The 27,913-nt window shown below is 41.7% G+C and overlaps 2 protein-coding genes across 2 annotated transcripts; both read right to left on the bottom strand.

Moving 5' to 3' along the window:
• Positions 1-59: 59 nt before the first annotated feature.
• On the bottom strand, positions 60-14,997 carry mylk5 (myosin, light chain kinase 5). Its single transcript, XM_062984864.1, has 15 exons — positions 14,733-14,997; positions 13,197-13,373; positions 12,711-12,746; positions 11,913-12,040; positions 11,398-11,551; positions 10,756-11,067; positions 10,246-10,345; positions 8,647-8,850; positions 7,453-7,670; positions 2,395-2,518; positions 1,605-1,757; positions 1,225-1,354; positions 1,053-1,140; positions 823-945; positions 60-524 (listed from the first exon to the last, which is right to left on the bottom strand). The coding sequence occupies exons 1-15, from the start codon at positions 14,884-14,886 to the stop codon at positions 271-273; spliced, it is 2,355 nt and encodes a 784-aa protein (XP_062840934.1). The 5' UTR covers positions 14,887-14,997; the 3' UTR covers positions 60-270.
• A 4,167-nt stretch (positions 14,998-19,164) lies between these two features.
• LOC134336123 (EF-hand calcium-binding domain-containing protein 3-like) lies at positions 19,165-25,195 on the bottom strand. The gene is made up of 11 exons (XM_063018812.1): positions 25,177-25,195; positions 23,969-24,034; positions 22,810-23,453; positions 22,664-22,734; positions 22,235-22,378; positions 22,081-22,155; positions 21,818-21,926; positions 21,611-21,720; positions 21,379-21,524; positions 20,915-21,037; positions 19,165-19,507 (listed from the first exon to the last, which is right to left on the bottom strand). Exons 2-11 carry the CDS (start codon positions 23,990-23,992, stop codon positions 19,199-19,201), a joined length of 1,755 nt encoding a protein of 584 aa, XP_062874882.1. The 5' UTR covers positions 23,993-24,034; positions 25,177-25,195; the 3' UTR covers positions 19,165-19,198.
• Positions 25,196-27,913: the final 2,718 nt, after the last annotated feature.

Below are 27,913 nucleotides of genomic sequence, written 5' to 3' on the forward strand. Positions count from 1 at the left end.
TGGCAGAGCTGGAATTTGAACTCTCAACCCTTCAATTGATGATACTCAAGACAAACCAAGACAAACTATTTCAATTTATTAAAAAAACATTTACTTTTAATCAGCTGAATAGAAGTGATATGTACAGAAAAACAAATTGCATCATGATTAATCACAGTATCAATTCTAGTCATATTATATCTAGCGCATTGTTAATGTTCACAGTCTAACTTTCATGTGATAAAGCGGACCAGTGTTTTTTCTTAATATTAATAATTAAACATTTTTGCTTTATTTGTGTTTGTACGTATTTCTTTTGTACGTATAGTCTTTGTCCCGTCTCACTACAGTAAGTCTGGCGGAGCAGTTCGCTTCCCCATGGGCGTTGGTGGCCCTGCAGGTGTACGTGCCACTGTCCTGAAGAGAAACGCTGCCCAGTGTGAGGATGCACGTCCCATCGTCCTCATAATCCACCTGTACACTGCCCTCATTTTCATGCAGCACCTCTCCATCCCTCAGCCACATCACGTCAGGGTCTGGGTAACCTGACACACACACACACACACACACACAGATTTCAGTCAGGAATGGTATGCCATTTGGTATGCCATTAAATGCCATTGGCATTTATTTTAAGGACCACACGTCCCACACATATTTGTTGATATACTGTATATTAACATAGCTTGGCCCCTGTAATCAATAAAAACACAATTTTGGGAGAATTAGTCTATTATGCTGAGGTGCTACTAAACTGCTCAGGGGCTCAACAGACACAACTGACTGTCTGATGGAATGTTGGCTCATCTGCACATGTAATGATGGTAACCATGAATGTCTAACCGGTGACTTGGCAGCAGAGCTGTGCTGTTGCATCCTCATATACAGACAGGCTGGACGGAGCAATAATTAATTCAGGCTTGGATTGCATCTTCTTCTCCAGAATGTTTAGAACATCCGGTGTGTCTGCAAACAAGGACAGGACAAAATACTGCATCATACAGACAAATATACTCAGAGAAACACTACAGAGGAATACTTTTAAGGTATGAGTGTGTGTGGGTCTATTTTACCATCTACAGGACTGGTCAGAGATGAAGATCCATCTGATTTCGACAGCATAGCCATCCTTTTCAACGCCAGCACGGCTTTACCTGTTTTCTGCACACAAACACAGCACATTCAGTTAATTAAATCTTTTTGATTGAATCTTTTTGGAAAATGGATCAATACCCATATACGTACCTTCCACTTCTGCTTGGCAAGAAACTTCTTCATCTTGTCTTTAGAGAGATTCTTGGTATTACAAGAATCTGTACATTCAAACGGTACCATCCAGGAATGAGCCAGAGCTTCTTCACAGGACATCCGGTGCCTGCACACAGAAAGGAAACGTGGATACATACGGCCGTCTGAATGCAACATCATTTTGAAGCTGCCAGTCCAACGGATGGTATTACACACTTAATGCCCTCCGTAAATCATCCACTACTGGTGCAGGTGCTTTTTATTTCATTGTACATTACAGAAAGCAAACAACTTTCAGCTAGTTCATCACATGACCTCTCTAACAGTTTGAAAGCAAGTTTGGAGTGTGTGTGAACGCTTCTCTAGTTCAGTCTAACCTGACATTTTTCTGTAGTAGAGAGGTGATGAAGTCTTTGGCCTGGTCTGTAATGTCATCAAAACTCTCCTCATCAAACTCCCACTGAGCTGCTGTTACAAGAGCCAAAGTCTCTGGGTCACTGTCCCCCTGAAACGGAGATTCACCACTCAACCTGCACACACACACACACACACACACACACACACACACACACACACACACACACAAAACAAACTGATTTGGGAAAATACTTAATCAATGTAAATTTGTTGCAAAGCGACAGATTTCAGTCATCTGTCAAGAACAAGGGTTAGGTCTAGATGGTAAGGTTTTACCCCCTCAGACCTAGCCAGTCTGTGTAGCACCACTGAGATTCGAACCCGAATCAATGGACCACTGCACCCAAGCGCCTCATCATACATGCGTACGAAAACCGTTCTTATAAAAATACAACTACATCAGTGACCACTAGATGGCAGCCACAGCCACGATTACACAGCAAGGTTAATCGTTCAATTCAAACATTTATAAATATAATTGATAAACTATAATGTATATTATAAAGATATAATTATATATGCTATATGTTTAATATAAGGTCAATATACTTTAATAATATAATTTTCCAAATATAATTTTGTTTTTAAGATGATTGTACCTAATATGGCCAAAAGTATGTGCACACCTGACTGTTAGCTTGTTGGAAATCCTATTCCAAAACCAAGGGCTTCACTACAGAGGTAACCTCCCACCCCAGAAACCGATGCTGGACAAGAACGTCTGATGTCAGTCTGAACGCTGTGACTCACAGTATATAGCAGATGACTCCGATGCTCCACATATCTGCGGCCAGACACACGGGTTCAAAGTTGATGACCTCCGGAGCTACAAACTCAGGGGTGCCCTGCATCACCTTCAAAGAAGTGGAGGGGTCTGAGGAACACACACACACACACACACACACACACACATCAGTCTCTGCTCATCAGTCTCAGGCTCAGGTCTAGCCACTGGGAGGTGCACTGTAGAGACACCAGGATCAAGTTTAAGTCTTGGTTAGCCACACAAAAACTCAGCAGTCACAATCGGCTGATGCAACAGTGACTCCTACTGTACGGTCAAGTCGCCCGCATTGTAGTATCAGCTTAGTTATGGGGTAGGAACCTTTGTAATGTTATGTTGACTGGGGGGGAGTTATATAATAAACGGAGGGAGTTCCAAAGTGGTCATGCGTGTGCCGTGTCGTCTCTCTAGCTTTCTAAACGGGTTTTAATGTTGTCACAAGCAACGGAACATGGTGTCAGAAGTGGGATTAGGAATACGAACCTGATCTTTTTTGTCTAAGAAAAAAAAAAAGTGCCGGAGGGCAGCATAAACCGCTAAAGCAAGCTAACGCCGCAGCAGTGAAATATGAGCCTGTTTCAGGTCCCACCGCCGGAGAAATTCACTTTCAAGGCTGAAGACTGGCCGAAGTGGATAAAGCGCTTTGAGAGGTTTCGGATAGCGTCAGGCTTGGAAACACAAGCTGATGAAAACCAAGTGAATGCGCTGATCTACGCGATGGGGGAAGAAGCGGAGGACATTTTGATTTCTCTGCATTTGAGTCCTGCTGAAGCGAGTGAATTCAGCACAGTCACAACCAAGTTTGATGCACATTTTATAACACGGAGAAATGTCATCTTTGAGAGAGCAAAATTCAATCAGAGGCAGCAAGAGTTGGGTGAGTCAGTTGACTGTTTTATTACCGCACTTCATTGTCTTGCCGAGTATTGTGGATATGGAGCACTGCATGATGAAATGGTGAGAGACAGATTAGTAGTTGGACTAAGAGACACTAAACTGTCAGAACAATTACAAATGGATCCCGAATTAACACTTGTCAAAGCAGTCACCAGAGCACGACAGAGCGAGCAAATAAAGAAACAACAAGAAATGCTAAAAAGCCATTTTAAGGCTGATGCATCAAACACACAGCTTGACAGCGTGCATTCGCAGCAGCGATGGAACCACAAAAGCACACGAGCTAAGCCACAGTCATCCCTATCAGTTAGCAATACAGCACGAACAAAGACCATCAAACACACACAGTGCAAAAGGTGTGGAGATTTGAGAGGTCACAGTCTGCAGCAATGCCCAGCTAAGGACGTAGTGTGTAACCATTGCAGAAAAAAGGGACATTATGCCAGAGTATGCCGAACTAAAAGGCTTAATGACGGGAATGTTGCAATACTGACTGAAGGCGTAGAAGATGAAGAGGTATTCCTTGGCTCACTTACTGCAAAGGCAGATGAAGGCCCTTGGATGACAGAAATAAAAATGGATCATAGTAATGTTGTGTGTAAAATAGACACAGGTGCAGACGTAACCGCAGTTCCGGAGAGGATGTGCAGTCAGGACCAGCTCAGTAAACTGAAAAGAGCTTCGAAGGTTTTAAAGGGTCCGAGAGGAAGGCAACTAACGGTAAAAGGTATATTCACAGCCACACTAAAGAAAGGACAAAAGAGCACCTCACAGGAAGTTTATGTTGTGAAGGAGCTGGCCACACCATTGTTAGGCCGTTCAGCTGCTGTAGCACTGCAGTTGGTAGCCAGGCTGGATGCTGTCAGCCTAGATACAGACGAAGCAGTAAGGGCTGAATTCCCTAAGTTATTCAATGGTCTAGGGAGAATGCAGGGCGAATATAACATTGTTCTAAAAACAGACGCTGAACCCTTCTCTCTCTCCACTCCCAGACGCATTTCTCTCCCTCTCCTACCAAAGGTTAAAGAAGAATTAAACCGAATGGAGCAGCAAGGAGTCATCTCAAAAGTGGAACAGCCAACGGAGTGGTGTGCACCCATGGTAGTAGTGCCTAAACAAACAGGAAAGGTGAGAATATGCACTGACCTCACGGAACTGAACAAATCAGTCATGAGGGAAAGACATCAACTTCCGTCTGTAGAGCACACACTGGGACAACTGGCAGGTGCCAGAGTGTTTTCAAAGTTAGATGCGAATTCTGGGTTTTGGCAGATTCCTCTATCTAAAGAATCCTCACTTCTCACGACCTTCATAACGCCGTTTGGGAGGTATTGTTATAACCGCTTATGCTTTGGAATTTCTTCTGCTCCAGAGCACTTCCAAAAGCGCATGTCACAAATCCTTGAGGGTCTGGAGGGCGTTTTGTGTCAGATGGATGACGTACTCATCTGGGGAGCTACCCAACAGCAGCATGATGAGAGGCTACGTGCAGCACTGTCACGACTCCAGGAGGCCGGGGTTACACTCAACGAGAAATGTGAGTTTTCTAAGAGCAAAATCAAATTTTTGGGACAGATTATTGAAGCATCAGGAGTGAGTGCAGACCCGGAAAAGGTGAAAGCTGTGAAGGCCATGAGAGAACCCCACAACATTAGCGAGGTGAGAGGAGTCCTGGGGATGATAAATCATCTGGGGAAATTTATACCCCATTTAGCTGAGAAAACACGTCCACTTAGAGATCTGTTGAAGAAGTCAAACATGTGGGCGTGGGGGTCCCAACAGCATGAGGCCTTTGAGAAAATTAAAAGAGAGCTTACAACACCACCGGGACTGGCACTATATGATCCAAATGCTGAGACGCTGGTTTCCGCCGACGCTTCATCATATGGGTTAGGCGCCGTCCTCCTCCAAAAGCAATCAGATCAACAGTGGAAACCAGTAGCATATGCTTCCCGATCCCTCACCAGCACTGAGCAGAGGTACGCTCAAATTGAAAAGGAGGCACTGGCTTCCACATGGGCCTGCGAAAAGTTTGCAGAGTTTCTCATTGGGAAAAACTTCCACATAGAGACAGACCATAAACCCCTGGTCCCCCTGCTGGGTTCAAAAACGCTAGACATGCTCCCACCGCGAATACAACGTCTTAAAATGAGACTGATGAGGTTTTCATATTCAATTTCCCATGTGCCCGGTAAGAATATTGCAACAGCAGACGTGCTTTCTAGGGCTCCTGTAAGTAACACAGTGGACGGACTACAAGAGGAAGAAATAAACCTTTACGTCGATACTGTCATGGCAAGTCTGCCAGTTACGGAGCCCAGACTCAAAGAAATCCAAACACACCAAGACAGAGACTTTATACTTCGCCAGCTCAAGAAACACTGTGTAGACGGTTGGCCAGATAAATTCTCTGTTGAAGAGGTGATTCATCCCTATCTGCCATTCTCAGGTGAAATCACTGTGCAAAACGGAGTACTGCTTAAAGGAGAAAGAATTGTCATTCCAGCATCACTCCAAGCGGATGTGTTAAACAAGTTGCACGAGGGACATCTGGGCATCACAAAATGCCGAGAGAGGGCTAAACAGTCGGTGTGGTGGCTAGGCCTTAGCAAAGAATTACAACAGATGATTCAGAACTGTGACACATGTGCACGTGAAAGAATAAACTTAAAAGAACCAATGATGCCAACATTGTTTCCAGCTAGACCATGGTCCACCGTCGGAGCTGATCTCTTCCAGTATGGTAACCAACGCTACCTTATCATTGTTGACTATTTTTCCAGGTTCTTTGAAGTCGCTAAGTTGTCATCCACTACTTCAGAAGCAACGATCCAGCATTTTAAATCAATCTTTGCTCGTCATGGAATTCCAGATGTGGTGAGATCGGACAATGGACCACAGTTTTCATCTGATAGCTTCAGACGCTTTGCACAGAATTGGGGCTTCGACCATGTGACGTCCAGTCCTCATTTTCCACAGAGCAATGGGGAGGCAGAGAGGGCGGTGAGGACAGTCAAGAATCTTCTAAAAAAGTCAACCGACCCCTACCTTGCCCTTATGGCCTACCGTGCTTCTCCACTGGCCAATGGATACAGCCCCACTGAGCTTCTCATGGGAAGAAGGATAAGAACGTCTGTTCCTGTTGCCCCATCACAACTCAAGCCAAGATGTGTGGACTGGGGTAAGCTAAAAGAGACAGAGAACATATACAGGCAAAAGCAAAAACAAAACTACGACCGTAGACACAAAACACATGACATGACACACCTGCACCCGGGAAAACATGTGTGGGTAAAGGACACTGATGAACGAGGCACAGTGGTGTCTGCTGCAGATACACCCAGGTCTTACATGGTGGAGACACCACGGGGTACCTTCCGGAGAAACAGGTTCCATCTCTCGCCAACCCCGGTGGCTCCTGAAAATGCAACCAACTTACCTGATACACCGACAGAAGAAAACACTGTGTCTGACACAGACAGAACCTTTCTTTCACCAGAGGCTCAAGTTCAACATCAGCAGAGGAGCAAGACACCTGAGCGCCGATACCCCATTAGAAATAGAAGGGCCCCAGGTCACTTTAAGGACTTTGTCAGTACATAGTTGAAGGACTGAGAGCTGAGTGGGCAATGGGGCAGAATAATCCCCTCACTCGGCAGAAGGGATGGGTAGTCCACCCCACCCTTCTTAAAAAAATAAATAAATAAAACATGGAAATAGTAGAAACAGAAAATGGTTTGCACTATTGTTCAATGTTGTTAAATTGTTAACTTGGTACAGTACCCCCAGACAAGTTACCTAGAAAGGGGGATGTAGTATCAGCTTAGTTATGGGGTAGGAACCTTTGTAATGTTATGTTGACTGGGGGGGAGTTATATAATAAACGGAGGGAGTTCCAAAGTGGTCATGCGTGTGCCGTGTCGTCTCTCTAGCTTTCTAAACGGGTTTTAATGTTGTCACAAGCAACGGAACACGCATGGCAACGGAAGAATGCAGATAGAGTAGAGTGGTCTTTTTTATTTTACTGTTAGAATATAAACGTTTTTGCACCCAGCTGTAGATCAAGTATATGCTTCATCTACAAAAACCACATTAAATCTGATTTACTGACCCATGTCCACACTCACCCAGTTTCCTGGCGAGCCCAAAGTCGATGATTTTAATCCTGAAGCCGGTTCTGTTCTCACACACGATGTTCTCAGGTTTCAGATCCAGATGGACGATGTTCTGCTGGTGCATGTACTGAACACCCTGCAGGATCTGACGCATGTAATCAACACACGCCAGCTCCGTGTGCACAAAATTATCATCCACGATGCGCTCGAAAAGCTCCCCACCTGCAATGCTACACATGCACAGATAGGAATACACAGTTTGTTCAGCTGCACAATCTGATAATGTTGTTGTCTTTTTTACTTTGATACAGTACTAGAAAACTACAAACTTTGATGCATCAATTGAATTGTATCTCCTTCACTGCTGCAGAACTCTACCCTGACCAAAGAGGGCTCTACCTAAAACACAGCCCCTCTGACATGTGTAGTAGCCAACCATTGTATGTAGCAGCCAACCAGGAGGGTTCACACAGAGATCCGTATCGCATACACACACTGATCTCCATTATTCCCCGTCTCTGTGCAGGTACCTTCTTCCAGCCAGCAAAGCAGCAAGTGTGATAAACCTCTCCAACAATTTTTTTGCTTCCCTCAAATGAACACTTAAGCAAACGCTAATCTCGCACCTTAAAAGATAAAATGTGGAGGAGCCCAGGTGCAGCGGTCAAATACACATGCTTAAAACTGCAGACGTTTGTCGCTGATGAATTGAACATTGAACAGGGTGTGTTTACTGTCGCTGTGATGTATGATCTCCGGGACTGAGGTGCCAAAACCAGTAGTGAGGGATTCACAGTATAGCGTGACACAATGCGGCTCTGTGTGGAAACCCACTGCTGGTTGGTGAAAAGAAGCAACTGGTGACTACACGTGTCAACAGGGAAATGTCTGCAGCTCTCTGCAGCAAAAACGGTGGTACAAGCTTCAAGAAGAACTACAACAGGGAATTGGAAATGACTAGATTAGGAGAAAAGGAGGGTGGATATACAGTATATACATATATACTAGGTAGATGTAATGCCTACTGAAGATAAACGATGTGTTTTTCTGTGACAGCATCAAACCCTCTGAAAGCCCAATCAATAAGTGAATTATAAACTAGAGCACAGCATCCAAACCAAAAAAAAATACAGTAATAATTTCAAAATGAAAAACTGTAACAACACCAAACATAAAACAACAACATTACAGAACTCAGATACTCACAACTCCATGACCATCACAATCTCAGGCTTGTTATCGTACGCTGCCAGGCACTGCACCAGTTTGGGATGATGGAGAGAGTTCATCAGCTCGATCTCTTTCTTGGCCGCCTCTCTCTCTCTCGCCCGTCGCCCCTTGTAAAACTTTCCGGCGCACACGTGGCCCGTTTCCTTATGGGTCAGCCGAAACACCTGACCAAACTTCCCTCTGAGAGTAAAAAAAAGGATTATAATGATTAGTTTATTACTTTAAATTTAAATCTGCTGATTAAAAGCCTACAGGTGAAGCCAAGAATATGTGCACACCTGAACCTAAACATGAGCTTTTTTTTGTAAGAAAGGGTTACAAGGCAACCTAAAAACAGCAGAAACAACAGGTACACAGATAAACACTGAACTGCAGCACACACAAAACTTTACTGCTAACGTTTACTGTACATACAAGCCTATACAGAAATGAAACTAGTGGTCAGATAAAACTAAACAAATTGACCATCATCATTTAAAATAAAGGACACACAGAAGACAGGGTATTCTGTAGAAACACTAAACATGTGGTCGACAGGAGTGCTAGTAATAAGACAGTTTGCTGAGAAAATGGGTCCAGACTGAAGCTCAATGCTGCAAAAATCGAATGATTAAATCTGTGTTGGTCAAATTCTAAACATCTTTGTGTGTGCTTGTAAATCCATACTTTTATTGTATTAAGAAGTACAAATTTAAAAGACATAATTTTCATAAATTCAAAGTGGATACATGCACTGTATGTATATTAAATAATGAAAACAAATCTGGTTACATGCAGTGAACCAATATATATAAAAATAAGAGGGTTCTTCAAAAAGTTTCTCACTTCTTAAACTCTATTTATTAAGAATTTTAAAAACACTTTTACATCACTTTTCTACAGTCAAAATGTTTTTGGTTGAGCTTGTAGCCACTGGTGCAGCGCTGCTTTCACATCATCACCACATGAAATTCTTCTTCCCCTTAAAGCTTCTTTGAGTTTCCAAAAAGGTGGAAATCAGATGGAGCTAAATCCAGACTATAAGCGTCTCAGTCTCTCAGACACGACCGATTACTCCTCCCACCCCTCACTGTTTATAACCAAAATATAAAAGTGCAGAAACTTTTTGAAGATCCCTCGTATATACTTGGGGAATTATTTAAATTATAAATAACATATTCCACTCACTAGCTTTGTGTAATGTTAGGATCTGTGAGTTATTTAAATGGCAGGAATGTTTTAGAATGGCAGGAACCCCCCCCCCCCGTCACCCACCCCTACAAAGTAGATTTGTTTGTTTCCCTCAGTGTTCATGGCTCACTGAAGCCGATAACAAACCTCCTCATCTTAAAGACTGACTTAACGTGCTTTTAAAAATGTGCAGCCTGTTCTATCAGCAGTTCCTGCAGGGCTCCTTTCCTCAGAATATCTTTTTAGGGTTGTAGGGAAAACCGAGCGTGTACCGTCCTGCACACACACGCTCCAGTCAGTTTAAGATCATGTTTCTATGTCTGATGTGCTTTAAGAGCAAGACCCAGCAGGAGCACAGAGTCTCACACATTAGAGCTTGATTTATGAGTGATGAAGTTCACTTACACTCCCAGTTTCTCCAGTACATTGTAGTGGTCAGTGACTTTGTGTACATCGTCTATAGTAATGGTCACGTATTGATTTAACTTCTCTTCGTGCTGCATTTCTGTAAAACAGAATAAACACATCAGCGCAGAATACAGAACTATTACAGAGTATTAGCGAACGATTATTTTGTTCCACTTTTGAGAAGCATTTGCATGAAATAAAGGCTATAACTGGAGGACTGTTGACTACTGAAGTTACTTAGTTTGCATAAATATGAAGACCGCTTTGAGGTAATGTAACCTTCTTTTAATAGATCATGAAAAGTTGGCCTGTTGCTCTGACCTAGAACTTAACAAAGAGGGGAATTACTTTAAAAAAAGAACTATACAGTAATTGAATTTCCTTGTTCCTTAAATAAATATTATGTTTCACAAAATATGTCGACATTCACACTCAGTTCTCCTCTGTGTAATATGTTTTGTTTAATGATACGCACTAAGGTGTAAATCAGTTTGCCGTGTTCCTCACCTGGACCGTGGTCCATGCTGATCACGGAAGTTTCTGGACTGGGGTCACTGAGTCCCACAGCGTTAACGGCTCTGACTCTGAAGCGGTACTGTCCGTCGGTCTGGAGTCCAGAGCTCACCGTGAGTGATGTGCTCTCACTGCCGGCTAGTTCACCCCAGTCTCCGGATTCCGCCGGACACACAGGCTGAAACTCCACCACGTACCCGGTGACCACCGAGCCCCCGTCATAACATGGTCCTGACCAGGAGAGGATCAGGGACTGTGATGAAAGCACGACCGCTGTTGGACACAAGGCAGGAGGCTGGGGTCTCTCTGTAACACAAACAAATCATAAATGTCATTACGCCTGACCAGAAGCTTGTTGGACAACCAATTCCAAAAGCAATAGACACAACGAATTAGGAGTTAATCTAAGAAGATTTTTAGAAAACACATAATTGACATCTAATAAATAAAAGGCTTTTTGTAAAATTAAGGTATGTGTTCTCATTGTTCAATCAAAGCAAAAGAACAATTTAAAAGCATGTAATTTAAATGTATGTCAACTTTTGAGACCTTGAATTATTGATGAGGCAAATATTGTATGTATTTCTGTGTCTGTGTCACTATACAGGGGTGAAGGGGTGTAGGGACGGAGCTTACCGATGATCGACAGTGCGAGGGTATACTGGGCAGAGCTTTTTCGATCTCGTACGACTAGTGTGTATCGTCCAGCATCTTCAGGTTGAGTCTCAGAGATGACCAGCGAGCTGCTTTCACTGTCGCTCTCTACACTGTGCCTGCCGTCTTCAACCACCTACAGAGAGAGTCATAGTTGTCGAATGAACCACTGTTGAATGTGCATGACCTTTTTACAAAACCTGCAAGCTACTGTGATAAATATAGCCACAAATATAGGCCTGGGAGCACTTCGGAAAACCGATGCCTCCTAACACAGTCCACATCTCTCGGCCCGAGCTTTCAGATAAACCAAAATGAAAATCTTTACTTTTCATTTGTCAGTTTGATAAAAGTTAATTTCCAGAAATAGGGTTTGTAAATAAATACTACTAAAATGTGGGTGCTCAGTCCAACATGTCAATGTCATTAAAAGTCAGTGTTTTAAGTGTCTTAAATTGAAAGGATGACATTTTTTCTGTAGGAGTGTGTGTCCGTACCTCTCTTTTGTTGCGGGTCCAACAAGAAACGATGGGCGGACTGCCTTTAAACACACAGCTTAAACGTGCTGTCTCACCCACAGACACTTCCACCTGATCACAGGAGGGGACAATCTGTAGAGACGGACCTGCAGAAACGAAACAACATAGACCTCAACCTCAAGCAGCAGGAGGATTCGAACTCTGTATGAATGAACATGGTTTTGTAATTAGCTGTTCAAAGGCTCATGAATTTTTTGACCATAAGAGTGTTTGTTTAGATGCAAAGTCAAAATGAATTGTGTGTTAATAAAAAGTAAATGAATGTTCATGTCAGATGGAAGAGGGCAGGAGACTTATTATACCAGAGGCTTATTAAAGATTTGATAAGCAAGGTTTTATAACAGAATTTCACAATACTAAATGATTATGGATCCCTTCGTCTAGAACATATTTTTAGAGTTTGAAACAATTACAATTACCTGGGGGGGATCAAAAAGCCCTTTATGTGTTCGCACATAATGTTTTATGAACAAGAAAGATGAAAAAGTGCGATTAGAGAAGAGAAAATAAGTCATAACGTGTTTAACTGTGCAGTGAATAAAACCGGGTAAAAGTTTAACCTGCCTTTAACTGTGTGTAATCGTATAAAGAAGGTCAAATATTTTCATGTCAATCATTCAGTCACAGACAAAACACAGTAGCAAGATTCTTGAGTGCATGTGTAAAGCTTTGAACTGTAGTTTTAAGTGTATAAATAAGAAAAAATAAAAGAATTATGATTAGAGAGAATAAAAACAGGTATATAAATGAGCTTACCTGTACTTGAACTACTTCTCCTTTTCACTGGTAATTCTGGGATCAGTGGGGAAGAAACACAGATGTTGAAACACATACATGAACAAGGAGTGGCTACACTCGCTCTTTCTGTGTGTGTTTGTGTGTGTGTGTGTGTGTGTGTGTGTTGGAGTGATAAGCCTTTACTAGAGACACACATTTCCCTTACATGAAAAGCCCAGGTAGAGGAATGCATAACAAACAACAGGTTGTGTGGGTGCTGTGGAATGAAGGACTTCAGCACACAACTAACTAATCATGCTCGGCTAGTAGGAATCCAGCATGACCAGGTTAGAAAGGTCACCTAACATGTTTAGACTGATTACCTATACATGAGTATATCATATATTTTTTTATGAAAGGCTGTAGTGACTTCACGTTCACTAGGGTGTCCAGGATTCGGCCTTTCTGGTCTGCACGCTATTCTGTATGTTTTTTTTTAAGAGAATATGGTTACCCCACATTTACCTGTCGTGTATTTTGGACTCTGTGTCTGAGGACTTCCTGTCTGTGGTGACTGCAATCCTCTGAACACACTGTCGTCTCCCAGAGGCGACTTCAGGCACCCGTCTTTCAGCAAAGGGGAACGAGGCTGAGATGAGTAGGACGAGTGTGTTCTGTGGTTCTGTGTGTTCCTGCTTGAGTCTGAAAGCAGGAAATACGCAAAAGAAGAGATAGGACAGACAGAAAGGGGTCATGAGTGTGAGGAATTTATTTATTGACAACAATGGCTGTGCTTCCATCTGTTGTATAAAGATAACTACATGAGGGCACTGGCCTGGCTGAGGGTAAAAAAAAAAGACGTTTACTAAATATTCAGTACAGAGTCTGAGCTGAAGGGCAAGTACAGGTCTGAGTTAAGTGGTGAATCGAACACATTTAAACATCACATCATACTTAACTTCACCCCTCAGTACAGCTGGTTAAATGTGAGTAGAACAATCACTGACATTGTAAGTAGTCCCACAAGATATCATAGTGATGCTAAGAAAGTTGAGGAAGATAAGATATAATAAAGAACTTAAAAAGTCAACTAAACACAGCTGGAAAAAACAGGCCCACCGAGAACAAGAAGCATTTCTACATCCCACACAAAACTAATCTGCCAGAAAAGCACACAATAGCATCTAACATTTACAAAACAAAACGCTTTCTAAAGATAATTTAATGTTTCATCTGGAGAAAGAAAAGCTGTGCATATGATCGCAAAAACACCATAACCAGAGTGAACTATGGAGGTGGGAGCATCACAAAATGGAGCTGCTTCTCTGCACACTATACTGAGTCATTACATGTATATAAACATATTAGAAAAATACAAGACGGGATGGTGGTAGCTCAGTTGATAGAGCTATGGGTTACCAACAAGAACCCAAGGTTGTGGGTTCAAATATTGAGCACTGTTGTACAATGGCTTCTCCTTCTAAACAAAACAATAGACTTGAATCCTATTGATAAGAATAGTCCATCAGAGGTACCCAGGGTTCCTGGTGTGGTTAAAAATCTTTGCTAAAACAAAAAGTTTACTATTTTAAACTGGAAACAGTTTTAATTAGTGGTGTTTGAGTACTTTCATCTAATCCAAATGTATTTTTCTAAATTCAGCCAATCCCGTATGTAGGGGTCGCCACAGAGGATCTGTCCGCATACCAGTTTATACGCCGGATGCCGTTCCTGCCGCAACCCTCCTCAGGCAATCATGTCCATGCAGATGACCAACAGGCCAATAGCACGGCTGAGATTCGAACCCTGTATCCCCAAAGCTCAGTAGTAGTCCAAACCCAGATGTAATAATAAAAACCATGATATTTGTTCATGCACATAAGACATACTGCTTTGTTAACAAGACAAAACACATACTATTACATCTATTATGCCTAAACATGATTCCTTCTTTAACAGTGACAGCTGAAGCTACATTTGATCTGATGTACCACACACAGATCTGATGGTACTGGTCCTGTGTGGAATAGATATAAAAGTGGTGCATGGTTACACCCTTACCCGAGCTGAATTCTCTCTCTTGGCTCTTCTTTGAGGTAACGATGATACGGTTCGAGTTCTCGCACCTCTGTCCTTTGCCTTCTCCAGATGTGGGTGCTGACAGCTGGATCCTGAGGGTGGACACATAGCGCTTCTGTGCCTCTCTTACACTCATAGCCTTAAATATAAAGATACTGGCTGGCCTGGACCTAAACAAACACGGCACACATTTCCTCCGACCGCTTATCAAACTTTCTTCCTTTCCTCTCCTTGATCCTCTCTCTAATAAAGTCTTACAATTTCACTTACTGAGCTCTCGCTTTGCCCTGAAACTCCCTCCCTGCTGCACTTTCTCCTCCCTCTCTTCACAGCCTCGGGGGATCTTTCACAATCAGGGACTTTGACGTCCAGATTTATTGACTTTTCCTCATTCTTTTGCTGGGTTACCAGATTATCAGGTGAACTTTGGTTGCGTTACGTCACTTTACTGTCCAAACAGCTCTTAACTGTATAATTAAATCTGTTGTCAAGAGACCTTGTTTACACAACAGCATGGACACAGAAATATGTTCTGGGTTTCCAAAGGCAGCAAAAACATACAGACTGATTTAAACAATACACAGGATTAGCATACACTAAATGTCTCACATTTATTTATCAGTAATTTAAGGTCATGGTTTACACACTTTGTTTACATTCATGACAGGACAGGTAGTTACCGGTTATGCAAGATTCATCAGTTCAATGTTAAACAATTCTGTACTTTCAATTCACCTCACTTACATGTTTTGGACTGTGATTAAAAAAAACCCCCACACAGACACAGGGAGAACATGCAAACCCCACACAGACGGGATCTGGACCCCTTCATTTACATTACACTTTTATCCAAAGCGACTTACAATTAGCACTAAATGCAATTCAAACAATTAAGGGTTAAGAGTCTTGCTCAGGGGCCCAACAATGACAACCAAGCTACCACTGTCCTACACCTAGAAAACTTCACCTAGGAATCAAACCCAGGACCTTGTGACAGTGCTACCCACCATCCCGCCCCATCCTACGCGTATAAGTTGCATCTTCATCTGTGTTGTTTTGAGGTGTCAAGTCGAATGTAACAGCGGAGCAGGAATTATAATGTAAAACCTCCTTGTTGATTGTGTTCCTCCTCTTCTCAGACCCCGGGACAGTCAAAGCAGGTTCAGACAGGCCAGAGAGTCTACACCATGTCCCACATCTGTTACTGCATCCACAGCCATGTACTTACTGATCGTTCGCTCAGATAAAGTTCCAATGCAATAGATAAACATGTACAGACAATCTTCTTACTGTATTGTTTATCAGAACTGTATTGTGCAACATTCGGAAAGTGCAAATCTAGTTCAAAACATTTGGAAATAATGTGTATATTTAATGCAAAGTGGTTTTGTCTTTAAAACCAGCCTTATACGTATAGAAAAGGCATGGCAAAAATAGCTTAACTCGGTAATTACAAACAATTTCTACATTATTTTGTTTGGCTGAACTGTACAAACCCGATTCCAAAACTGTCATCAGACACAACTGGCCGTGAGAGGCTATATTGGGAAATTCCGGTGTCTGTGTGGTGCAAGCGATTAAATAAGTCCTAATAAATCTTGTGTTTACTTGAGTCATCTTTTTTTAAAATCTGAAATAAATAAGTGTCCCCAGATATGTAAACTTGGGCTTCCAAATAATCTTCCAAACACAACGGGTTTGCACTTGAAAAGAAACAAAACAGAGCAAAGTTCAGATGCATTATTATCAACACAGAGTGATGACAGCTCTTTACTCACTCTGTAGCATATCTGCTGTTAAACCTGAACTGCTTATTACAAAACTGAAAGAATTTACTGGTCAGAAATGCTTGTGACAAAACAAAGAAGAAGAGAAATCAAGATCAGGTAAATGTTAACCTGATGACTATACAGATATTAAATGATTATGAATATAGTCAGGGGAAAGCAAGTGTTCAACCCTCTGTGTTTAGTATATAATACGCTTCCAGTAAACAGTTTCACTTCACATTTGTACCTATAAATACAAGGTTCATGTGTTCATGAGAGTAAACTAGGACAGTGTTACTTAAAATATGTATTTAAAAACATTTCACAATCATGGGAAAGTAAATGGACTTAATAATGTTTTAGGGACAAACGTTACCTGAATAAAAAAGCCACAAAGCTTTAACAAACACCTTAAACGTGTATCTGTGCAACTGGTTTGAAAAATGTTCCTGGAAAAATGTCCCACACAGGATTTCACAACAGCATTCCTCAAAATTAGTTGCAAAAAAACCTAAAACAGAAACACCGAAAACATTAACCAATGAACTGCACCACAGTAATCTCTGTTCTTACTACAACCCCTAAAGAATAGCTCAGAGATACACAAAACAAAGGTCAGATCTAGCAAAAATAGAAAGCCTGACAGAAAAAAAAGACAGAAAGTTTATATATATGTATATAGATGGCAGTGTTTCCACATCAGCGTTTAACTGAGGCGGTTTTCCAACAAGTATTTACAAAACATCCCAAAATGCACAAGGAGGAAATGTAATGAACGATGTGAAAGTGAAAACAAGTTTGTGCTTTAAGAAGAAAAACCGGTTCGTTTCTTGTGTTATGAGGCCGTGTCTGTGGTAAATGAGTACAATATAAATGTAGATATACATTATAAATAAACAGTATAAATTTGGCATTTTGACACCAAACACAGAATTTAGCCTCCTAGAAAAACAACAAATGGTCCACGACTTAAAAGGAAGTCTGCAATCACAGCAGGATACGTTGAGGACCACCATAATGCAGGGTTTGACACCCCTGAGCTAATGCAAAGAAAACAAGTTCATTTTTATTGATATTGAAGAGCACAACAGTAATGATTTAAAAGAGGTTTAACTCCAGTATCCAGTTCAGACGCCTGCGTGCCTATTGTAGGTGATTTCGATGATGGACACGAGATATCATGGGCACGTTGACTGGCCTGTAAGTACAAAGCCCCAAACACAAAAGGGTTTGATGCACTGTGTTCTGTATTACAATAATCTGCAATTTGGGTCCCACTTCTGTTGGTCTGTACTAGATGCCATAGCCTTTGTGTCTTCTGGCGTTCATGATTCTTGACCATTCATTTTCTGACACCTCCTCAGACCGCTGCCTGTAAGCGCCCCTTATTATTTTAGAAATATTTTAACCCAGTCATCTGGCCATAACAATCAGGCCCTTCTCCAAGTCATTCTGGTCTTTATACTACCTGCATTTAACATGTGTAACAACCATCAGCCCAACATTTAACATAACCTGACATGAAATAGACATCGTTATGCACATCTGAGCTTATGTTTCGACTTATATAATTTGGCAGTGACATATGGAGTTTTCATGTTTTGATTTCAGTATGCGTGAGTTGATGCTCTTTGTAGGTGGCTGATATATTGTGTAGCCTGTGACCTCATATCAGCAGTTGTCATTACGTAGTTTGGGGTTTGCTATGATCCCAAAAACATAGTCACAAGTGATTAAATATTTAACCGTTTTCTGCTTCTTTAGTTATGTAGAACGCACTTAGCTTTTTTTCTGCTTATACTTCTGTATCACTTACACTGATGCCTTAAGCACTGAGTGTTAAAGCTGCTTTAGAGTAATAGTTAAAATAAAAAGAACACTATAACTAATAATAATTTTATCATTGGTATTAAAATGACTATTAGTAGTAGTGTCGTTTCATTCAGTACCTAAAACTAAGTGTGTGGTAGTCTTGCTCCCCCTAGTGGTGTCAATCTTTTCATTTCATAACTATTCTATTTATTTATTTATTTATTTGTTTGGATTTTAACGTCATGTTTTACACACTTAGTTACAATTATGACAGAACAGGACTACAGTAAATAGTTTGGAATGATTCTAATTCCTTGTTTTCCATTGGACGGTACTCTACACTCACTTTCTTAACCGCTTATCCAATTAGGGTCGCGGGGGGGGGGGGGGGGGGGGGGGGGTTTGGCTGGAGCCTATCCCAGCTTTTCAATGGGCGCAAGGCACACAGTAACACCCTGGACGGGGCGCCAGTCCATTGCAGGGCAGACACACACACACATTCACTTATAGGGCAATTCAGTGTCTCCAATTAACCTGCCTGCAAGTTTTTGGACTGTGGGAGGAAACCGGAGCTCCCGGAGGAAACCCACACACACGAGGAGAACATGCAAACTCCGCACAGAAAGGACCTTCTTGCTGTGAGGAGACCCACCGAGCCGCCTCGGTACTCTACAGTACAATTTAATTCACCAGCTTTAATTAAACTGTTTTGACAACATCATTTTGTCACTTTCTCTATAGATGTTAATACGATTGTAGTATGAACAACAGCAACAACCAAAAATGTCCACTACACCTTCAAACTGACTTCAATCAAAAAACACCACACAAGATCCATGCATCCAACAACTTTTAATGTAAGCTGGTCTAATGTGTGCAGGTTTGCCGCTGCACAGACCGGAGTTTTAAAACCGTTTTGTGGTGCCGTGTTCTCTTCCCTCCACCCACAGACTTAACTGGAAGCTCTGGTAGAGAAAGTTGGTCCTGCAGCAGCTCTTTGACATCCATCATCTCCCTGCAGATGCTCCAGGACCATGAGTACGTGCTGAAGGTTTGTGCGAAATCCCTGCGGTCATGTTGGCGACAGTAGTTCTGCAGCAAACCCCACAGGTGCCACCAGTCCCTTCGTTTATACTGAGTCAGAGTGTCCAGGTAGCGCTTCAGTCCAGCCTGAGACTGGACAAGACAAAAAAGACACAAGGCTAAGAATACTATAGCTGGGGTTTAGAAATCGCTTATGTTTGTGTTGTTTTAGTTTAATGTTTATATCCTGGGGAGGGTTGCAGGTAGACAGAAAGACAGACTGCATAATTCTCTCTGAACTGCACTTCAAAGCATTTCCTATACCTTAATAATTGGTACTCGCTATACCTGGAGGCAACGCTTCCTGTCTGTTTTGAAGCTTTGATTTCCGAGAACACAGTCAGTGAACTTGACTTCTTAGTGAACAGGGGCGACTTTTTGGTTTCTGTAGCTGCAACAGACACTCTACAGTCACAAGTTTTCCCATGAATGGCATGGTTGCCTGAAGAGTGGGTCTACTTCCCAACACAGTGATGAAAGCCTGATCTCCAATCAGTTTTTGCTGCTAAGTTTCCCTGGTTGATCTATGAGTTGCATAACCTTGTTCCTTTTATGTGTAAAAATGAAAATTGCGTCATGCTTCCTCTCCACCAATGCCGATCCCTGCTCGGATTGAGGAGAACGAAGCTAACACACGCCCACTCCGACACGTGGGCAGCAGCCCTTATGCATCTTATCACCTGCACTTTGACGAGTGCAGTGCAGCTCAGCGTTGTGTACGGAGAGACACACCCTGATCAGCGCACTCTTTTCTCATCTCTGTGCAGGCGCCATCAATCAGCCAGCAGAGGTCGTAATTGCCAATCCTTGTTCATGTGGCCGCTCAGCCTTAGCCGGCAGGCAGAGCTGAGATTCGATACGATGTATTCGAGATCCCAGCTCTGGTTCCAGTGTGTGTTTTTACCGCTGCGCCACCTGAGCGGCCCTCTCGTGTTGTCTTACATCATTCATAAGTATCAGAAAAATAGAAAATAGAGGGAATCAGGGGTGAGAACCTTCTTGCACCATAATGGATGCTTCATAATGGTAAACCCTGTGCTCTGACCCCAGCTGTCAATCAAGCCGGTATATACATATGAGATCTGGGTTCGAATCGCAGCGATCTTATTGGCCGGCCAGGAGTGTTCACAGACATGATCGGCTATGTCTGGGGGAAGATAAGGCATAGATGAAGCCCTGTGACGTGTGATGTTTGGCGCCTACACAAACCATGAGCTTGTTGGACATCCCACTTCAAAACCATGAGCGTAAGTAATAAGTAAAGGATTGGCCCCTACTTTGCAAAAGTGACAGCCTACTTACTTCTGGGAAGGCTTTCCACACCATTCTGATACGTGACTGTAGGAATTTGTGCCCATAAAATAAGATCATCTTTAGGGTCAGACGATGCTGGACAAAATGGTTTAGCCTGAAGCTGATACAGAATATGTGGACTGTACTAAAAAGTCAAGAGAGTGCCAGAAAATCAACACTGGTCACTGTATCTGTCAACTGTCCTACCTCAGAGCGAATCTGATCGATCTGATCATAGGTAAGGTCTCGGTCTTTCAATGCCAGCTTTACTTTGATCTTCACCGGGGTGACCATCTCTTTAGTTTCCACCCCAGAATGCTTGTCTGAAAGCTGTAAAGGAAGCACAAGGAGGTCAGTGTTTATTATGAGGACACATTATATACGGTATGATGCTCTGTACTTCATGTATATTGGGCATGTGGGTGTTGAAGCAGTCTGATAAGTAGCAGTGCTACCGGTCTGCAAAGCACTGCAACACTGACTCCTGCTTTCTGTTCCAGGCACCAGCACGAGTTGTGGAGCACAGCCTGTACACTCCATGGTTTACTGTGAGAATCCACTGCTGGCTGGTGTAAAAGAAGTGACCACGAGTCTACAGGCCGTTCATGTTTTTACAACAGAGGGGGGTAATGTGGGAAAAATGCAAAAAGAAACAAAATAAAAAATGAAACCTGTCTGTTCCGGTCCTCAAACTCGACGATCTTCCAGTTCTTGGCAGACCTAATTCTGCCTGTGCGTGGCAGCCTGGTGCGAGGAGCCTTTTTGACGCTCAGACTGGGATGCTGCAGGTAGGGACTGTTTATCTGAGAATGTTTCTCTGCCAACAGAAATACAGACACAATTATTTGTTGTAGGTAGGATGAATGTATTCTTAAAAATGATTATTGTATGAAATATAAATACCCAAAGGCTTTATGTACTTCATCAGTTGTTTGCAGTTAATCACATGACCTCCGTCGTCATCATGACGAGCGGTGCGGTGAATCAGGCGCAGCGTTTTATGATGGTAATAGCTTACATTGACAGTTAATGGTAATTTTAAAAAATTTGGAAGTGCTGATAATTATTCAAATAATTCAGATGAATTTGCATGGACTGTTTGTATCTTACTGTAAGATCTCTTCTGCGATGCTGCAGGGCAGAGCTCCGTCGTTCAGCATCTTAGTCAGGGTTTTATAAAACACCTTCTCTGGCACGTCTGCCTGGTTTGTAACTTCAGCTGTAACAGGGTGAAGACGATCAGCTTAACATGTACGTGTGGTCAGTTCTACACTGGCCACTTGTGTATTGTGTATTATATACATGAATACTGGGTAGTAATACTGTTCTTTGTGAACAGAAAGGGAATGGGAGCGATTTAAAAGCTGACTCACCTTTCACCCATCTGAAGAACAGTTTTCTCTCGGTCATTGTGTACAGAAAGTCCTGAAATCCAACCAGTCCATCCTCTGAAAAACAAAAGCCCAGGGACAGATGAGTCAATTAGCTGGACACATGCTCAGAATTAAGCGCAAGTGTGAAACTTACTATCATGGTCAACCCTCTCCAGAACCATCTGGGCTTCCTCTGGGCTGATGGGAGTTCCCACAGAGGCTAGCGTAGATCTGAGAGCACTGGCATGAATATACCTATTACTTTTCTTAGCAAAGAGCTTAAACAGACTCCTGAATGCTGAGACACACAAAAATCCATTTATTAAATATATTTTACTTAGAACCAGTGCCAACCAACCCCAACCATTACAGCTTCAAATATACTGTAGTAAAATAATGTACTTTACACCTGTAAGACACATGACTGTATGTTTTTTAGTGTTGGTTTTCGAAATGAGAATCCAATGACCAGTAAACGGACAAAAAATATATTTATATTATTTATATAAATATTAGAGCAGTGATGGTGAATAATGCTGTATAGTATTTATATACATAAGTCAAGAGCAAATTTACCACTTACCACTAATTTGAGCTTTAGTGGGGGGTTCGTCTGGTACCACAGAGTCAAGATCTTCGATGTGATGAATTCCCCTGATATTAGAGATAACAGATATATAAAAGGATCCTGCAGTGTAAATGTCCCTTCAGTTTTGGAATAGCACTTACAGTAACAGCAGGAACTCTTTTAGGTCTTCATTATTGATGCTGCTCAAGTCCATGTGACGCCTCGACCTCTGAGATTGACTGTTGGTCATCTTTGGAATAGATCCTGACCTTCTCCGAGCTGGGTTGTGCTTAGCTAACAGATGACCTGCTGTTTTCAGTGGTTGCTCTGAGCACACATTGCTTTGTCTTCTGCTGACCTCTCCTGTTTTTGGCTTTATTTGATTGATCCTTTTTGAAGGCTCAATTTGGCATAGAGCAGCCTGTCTTGTGCTCCTGGGTTGTCTTGTAATTTTACTATCAGTGGCACTTTTGACTGCCTGGGAAGACACCTTTGCTGGCTGAGGATTCTGGCTTTTGTTGGGACTTCCTCTGGGAAAGGTGCTTTTTAACCTTGGACCATCAGTCAGGTATGGGAAGTAAACACGTCTGGTTGGAGGCTTATTTTTCCCACTCTGCATGAGTTTTGCTTTTGCAGAATGTGAATCAACGTTACCCGTCCTTGTCTGGCCGTGGCCACCTTTGTGGAGCAACAACTGCTCTATAATTTGCATTTTTTCAGCATCAATGGAACTCCCAGAAAAGGGCACTGGGCTCTTCCTCCCAGTTATCTGAGTGAGAAGCACTAAAGCCCTTCGATGAGCCTCCTGTGACAAACAAAATACATCAATGACTACTGAAATAATCACTCTGTGGACAGCAATACATTACTGACCTGTGAACCGAAGGCACTCAGTACATACAGAAAAACTGTAAACAATTCCCAAAGGTCTCTGATGCTGCATTGGAAGAATGGAACACCATTGCTAACAAAGATCGTCCCATTGTTGTTTTGATTATGGTGAGGCCACTGGTCCAACATCTACCACAACTTAAATCAAGTGACTTTGCATATAATTTACAACATTTTAATACTCATCAAACCAATCAGTGATGCCTCGTGAACAATGGGACCGCTATCCTGGATGAGACTTCTATCAGAATCAAATTGTTCCTCTATAATACTCAGTCAGAAAAAATTTTTTTGCACTGACCCCCTCCTCTGTGACCTGTGTTACAAGATTATTGCTAAATGTCCCAAAGATACAGTCACAAAACAAGGTCATTGCATAATAATTCATAACCCAAAATATTTCTAATGTTAAACAGAAAACCTTCCTACCTTCCTCCAACTCCTGACTGCCATATTTAATATGGTGCTGCTTTAATGACTGAGCCACAGTCCCATCTGTCAGTAGGCCATGAAGATAAAGAAGTCAGAAATTACAAAATCTGTACATAAGTCCAATTTTGTATTTAATAATAAATTAGGATATACATACATGTGTCCCCTCATTTGTGTCAACCCTGTTATGCTAGTTAAAATTTCCCTATAAATGAATGGAAAGGTCTGTATGTTGAGGAAGTTTGACGAAGTGACATTGTGTTTTAGAGGAAATTTAAGTGCAAAGTCCCAGTGTTATATGTGTATTGTCTTGTTTGGGGCAGCACGGTGGCTAAGTTGGTAAAACTGTCGCCTCACAGCAAGAAGGTCCTGGGTTCGGTCCCCAGGTGGGGCGATCCAAGCATGTTGTCCCAGTGTCCGTGTGGGTTTCCTCCGAACGCTCCGGTTTCCTCCCACAATCCAAAGACGTGCAAGTGAGGTGAATTGGAGAAACTAAATTGTCCAAGACTGTGTTTGATATAACCTTGTGAACTGATAAATCTTGTGTAATGAGTAACTACCGTTCCTGTCATGAATGTAACCAAAGTGTAAAACATGACGTTAAAATCCTAATAAACAAACAAACAATGTTTTGGTTGCAAGCTTGGTTAAGAGACCAGTGTTCCATCTATTTTTTTAATGTGTAAAGTTAATCTAGGCTTTTTTATGGGCACAGAATGTCACCAAATGTATTTTAAATCTTGAAATAGTCATTAAGAAAGCATTATACAAAATTTGTTGTATGATAAATTAAATGTATTTTGATCCACTAGTCTGTGACAAATTAGATAATTTCAATTCATTCAAATTTACTCATATGCCCCAAAGTGAATGTGACAATTTGACTACACATACTGGTTAAATTCCAACATTAGATAATAGCTTAAATTGTACAAATAAATTAATATTAATTAGATGTTTTAGTTTAACAAGTATTTAGTATTTACAAGACTGACCGCTGTAGCTAAGCAACCTCTTATTTTTTTCCAATTAGCAAACACAACACCAAACTTCGAGCAAAAAAAACAGTTTAAACTTTGTTTTTACAATATATTTTCCCTTATTTACACTTTACAATGTTTTACATTAGCGCAGTCTTATTTAAAAGCTTGTTAAATCTTAAAAAATCATATTCTTTCTCTTCCGTCGTTGTGATACTCACTCACCTATTAAGCTAGGAGTTGATTAGGAGTCGATTCCCCGGTTCTCTTAATAGAGTCCAATAGAAAATTTAGTCGAATTGATTCAAAGAAAATGATTCGCATATAACGGCTCCTTCATCAATTCCTGGAATCAAACTCAGAGTCGACTCTTGAGTTTTCTGAATCGAACACCATTTTCAGCAACTGCCATTCGTAATTTATATTTACTTAGATATTTATTCATTCATTTGTTAATTTTCTAACCGCTTACCTGGTCAGGGTCGCTTCAGAACACAGGGTGTAACATCCTAGTCAGTGGAAAATGCATATTAGTGCTTGTACAGTGCTGGTCCGAGGCCTGGATAAAATAGGGAGGTTGCATCAGGCATCTGGCATAAACAATGTGCCAAATCAGATGCAGACCAAATGGAACCACTGTGGTGACCTATAAATACAAAAGCAGCTTAAATAATATAAGTAGAAATGTTTTTTATGGTCAGATTGTCCACTTAGGAGCAATGACTAGTTCACTCTTCCTCCTTGTTGTGGCCCTACTGCCAATGCCACTGCCAATAATGCTTTTATTTCTAATCCATTCTACAATAACTAAGGATAAAATCTTCTGTGAACAGTTTAGTAAATACTGAAGCAGGTGAAGATGGAACTGTAGTTCAATATGTGTCCACCGGAGGGGGAAGCAATGTTCTCCTGCAAACCATGGAGAAGATACAGTAGAAAGGGATTCCACAATTCTGCAGTTTACTTGTTCAGTGTTGCTTATAAAGATTTAAGTGCAGTTAAAGCCAAAAGTTTAGATAGAGGTGTAAAAGCACCTGATTAAAACACGATTAAACATTTGCTAGGAAATTAAGTTCATTGTGGGATTTTAAGAAGATACATGGCACACTTTAGATTATTATAATCATGTGATGCAAATATGGTTGACTACAGACATCTCTGTGCCCATATAAATAGTGCTAGTATCACTACATCCAATAAACAGTGCATGGAGCAGTGGTCTTTTCCAAGGTCAGGGGTAAAAACCCAAACAGTCAGCTTATGCTGAAAGGACATTTGGTCTGGATGGTTTTGGGTAATCCAAGAAGCACCAAAATCAGCCATAATTTAGGAGCCACTGCAACATGGGTGGCACTATCCACAGTCAAGCAAGCTTTACGTTATTGGACAAAGAGACCAATATAAACAGAGACAAACTTACATTTAAATATTTTAATATAAGAAACTATGTAAAAATGGCCAGGCATGGTTGTTTACACATTAAGAAGAAGCAGTGACTTATTTCTTCTGCAGATGCCCTTAAGCTCACAGTGTCCCCTAAATAAACCCAACAAGACCCTAAGAATTATGTTATTAAAATAACTGCCAGATGTGACTGTTCCTGTTTTACCGTGCTCTCTCCCACCTTTCTTTGTATTTAAATATTACATTTTAGGAAAATCAGACCCTTATTGGTGCATGTTACACAAGATCAGATAAACATGGAAATAAATGTTTGCATTGGGCAAATACAAATAGCATGATGCTATACACGCTTTCAGCCTTATGTTTTGTCAGAGAGTGTTAAGTTTATGTGTGTGTGTGTGTGTGTGTGTGTGTGTGTGGGGGGGGGGGGGGGGGGGGGGTGTTTGTGTATGCAATACTTACCTCAATTCTGAGTGGGCCCCTCTTTTTGGGCAGGTCCCACATGGAAGTGGTTACACCAGCAGGAAATTATAGAGTGAATACACCCCATCAGCTTCACACACACACACACAGACACACACACACACACACACACACACACACACACACATACACTGTGTATAAGTAGTGCAGGACTGTAAATTCCTCAGGAGGAGCTGTTTTTAAAGGCCTCAGTTAAAGCTGCCACTCTGTGCTGAAATCCATCACCTGTGTGTCTGGCTTCTGTCTATACTCATTTTATTAGCTTTTGCTTTATTATTTTTGCTGTATAGCACTCTTAGCATCAGCTCATGGACAGATGACCTTTCTCTGTCATTTTTTTTATAATTAATTTCTTATTTAATAATTAATAAATTCTTAATTTCTTCTTATTATTCTTTACACATGATGTAGCTGTGGGTGAACATGATGCTAATGGCCTCCTCTCTAGTTTGAAACCATATAGCTGTCATCACTCTGCACCCCCCCATCACACACTGCCCCCCTGCTGAGTGTATACACTGAAAATAGCCACTACAACCACACACATGCACAAACACACGCTGAGAGAGCCATAAGACATCTGTCAGCACCTCACTGAGCAGCAGCTGGTAGCAAAAGTCGTCTTTTCACCGCACACACACACACATACTAACAATGACCCAATTACAACAGTTAAACACACACACACACACACACACACACACACACACTCTTCCTCACACACCCTCTCCCGCAGACACAATCTTTCTTAGACACACATAATTTCTCTCTTTCACACAAACACACACACACACACACACACAAACAGTTTTGTGCTCTGTGCTCTGGTGTTAACACACAAACACAAACCCCCCGGCAGCAGCTGAAATCATTTTAAACAGGAAGTAATTCCCGATAAGTGAGCCGTGAATACAAACCTTTTCCTGTTTGTAGAACATAACAGGGGTTTGGAATAGCTAGAGGGAGGTTGAGAGAGAGCGAGAGAGAGACTTCATTAAGTCTATGAATATGTTGAGTAACTGTTATTCCAGCCAGGGTTACAGTGGGTTCAAAGCCTACTCTAGTAACACACCCT

Source organism: Trichomycterus rosablanca, chromosome 22 (genome assembly GCF_030014385.1).
Source record: "Trichomycterus rosablanca isolate fTriRos1 chromosome 22, fTriRos1.hap1, whole genome shotgun sequence".
NCBI lineage: Eukaryota > Metazoa > Chordata > Actinopteri > Siluriformes > Trichomycteridae > Trichomycterus > Trichomycterus rosablanca.

Coding starts and splice junctions, on each gene's coding strand:
- LOC134336123 (XM_063018812.1), bottom strand. CDS start 23,992: ATGGCAGTCAGGAGTTGGAGGAAG. Junction 21,721..21,817: donor ATCGCAGAAGAGATCTTACA/GTAAGATACAAA, acceptor TGTCAATGTAAG/CTATTACCATCATAAAACGC. Junction 21,525..21,610: donor GAAGTACATAAAGCCTTTGG/GTATTTATATTT, acceptor TTCTGTTGGCAG/AGAAACATTCTCAGATAAAC.
- mylk5 (XM_062984864.1), bottom strand. CDS start 14,886: ATGAGTGTAAGAGAGGCACAGAAGCGCTATGTGTCCACCCTCAGGATC. Junction 11,068..11,397: donor CCTCGCACTGTCGATCATCG/GTAAGCTCCGTC, acceptor TTTGTGTTACAG/AGAGACCCCAGCCTCCTGCC. Junction 2,519..7,452: donor TGGGCTCGCCAGGAAACTGG/GTGAGTGTGGAC, acceptor TGTGTTCCTCAG/ACCCCTCCACTTCTTTGAAG.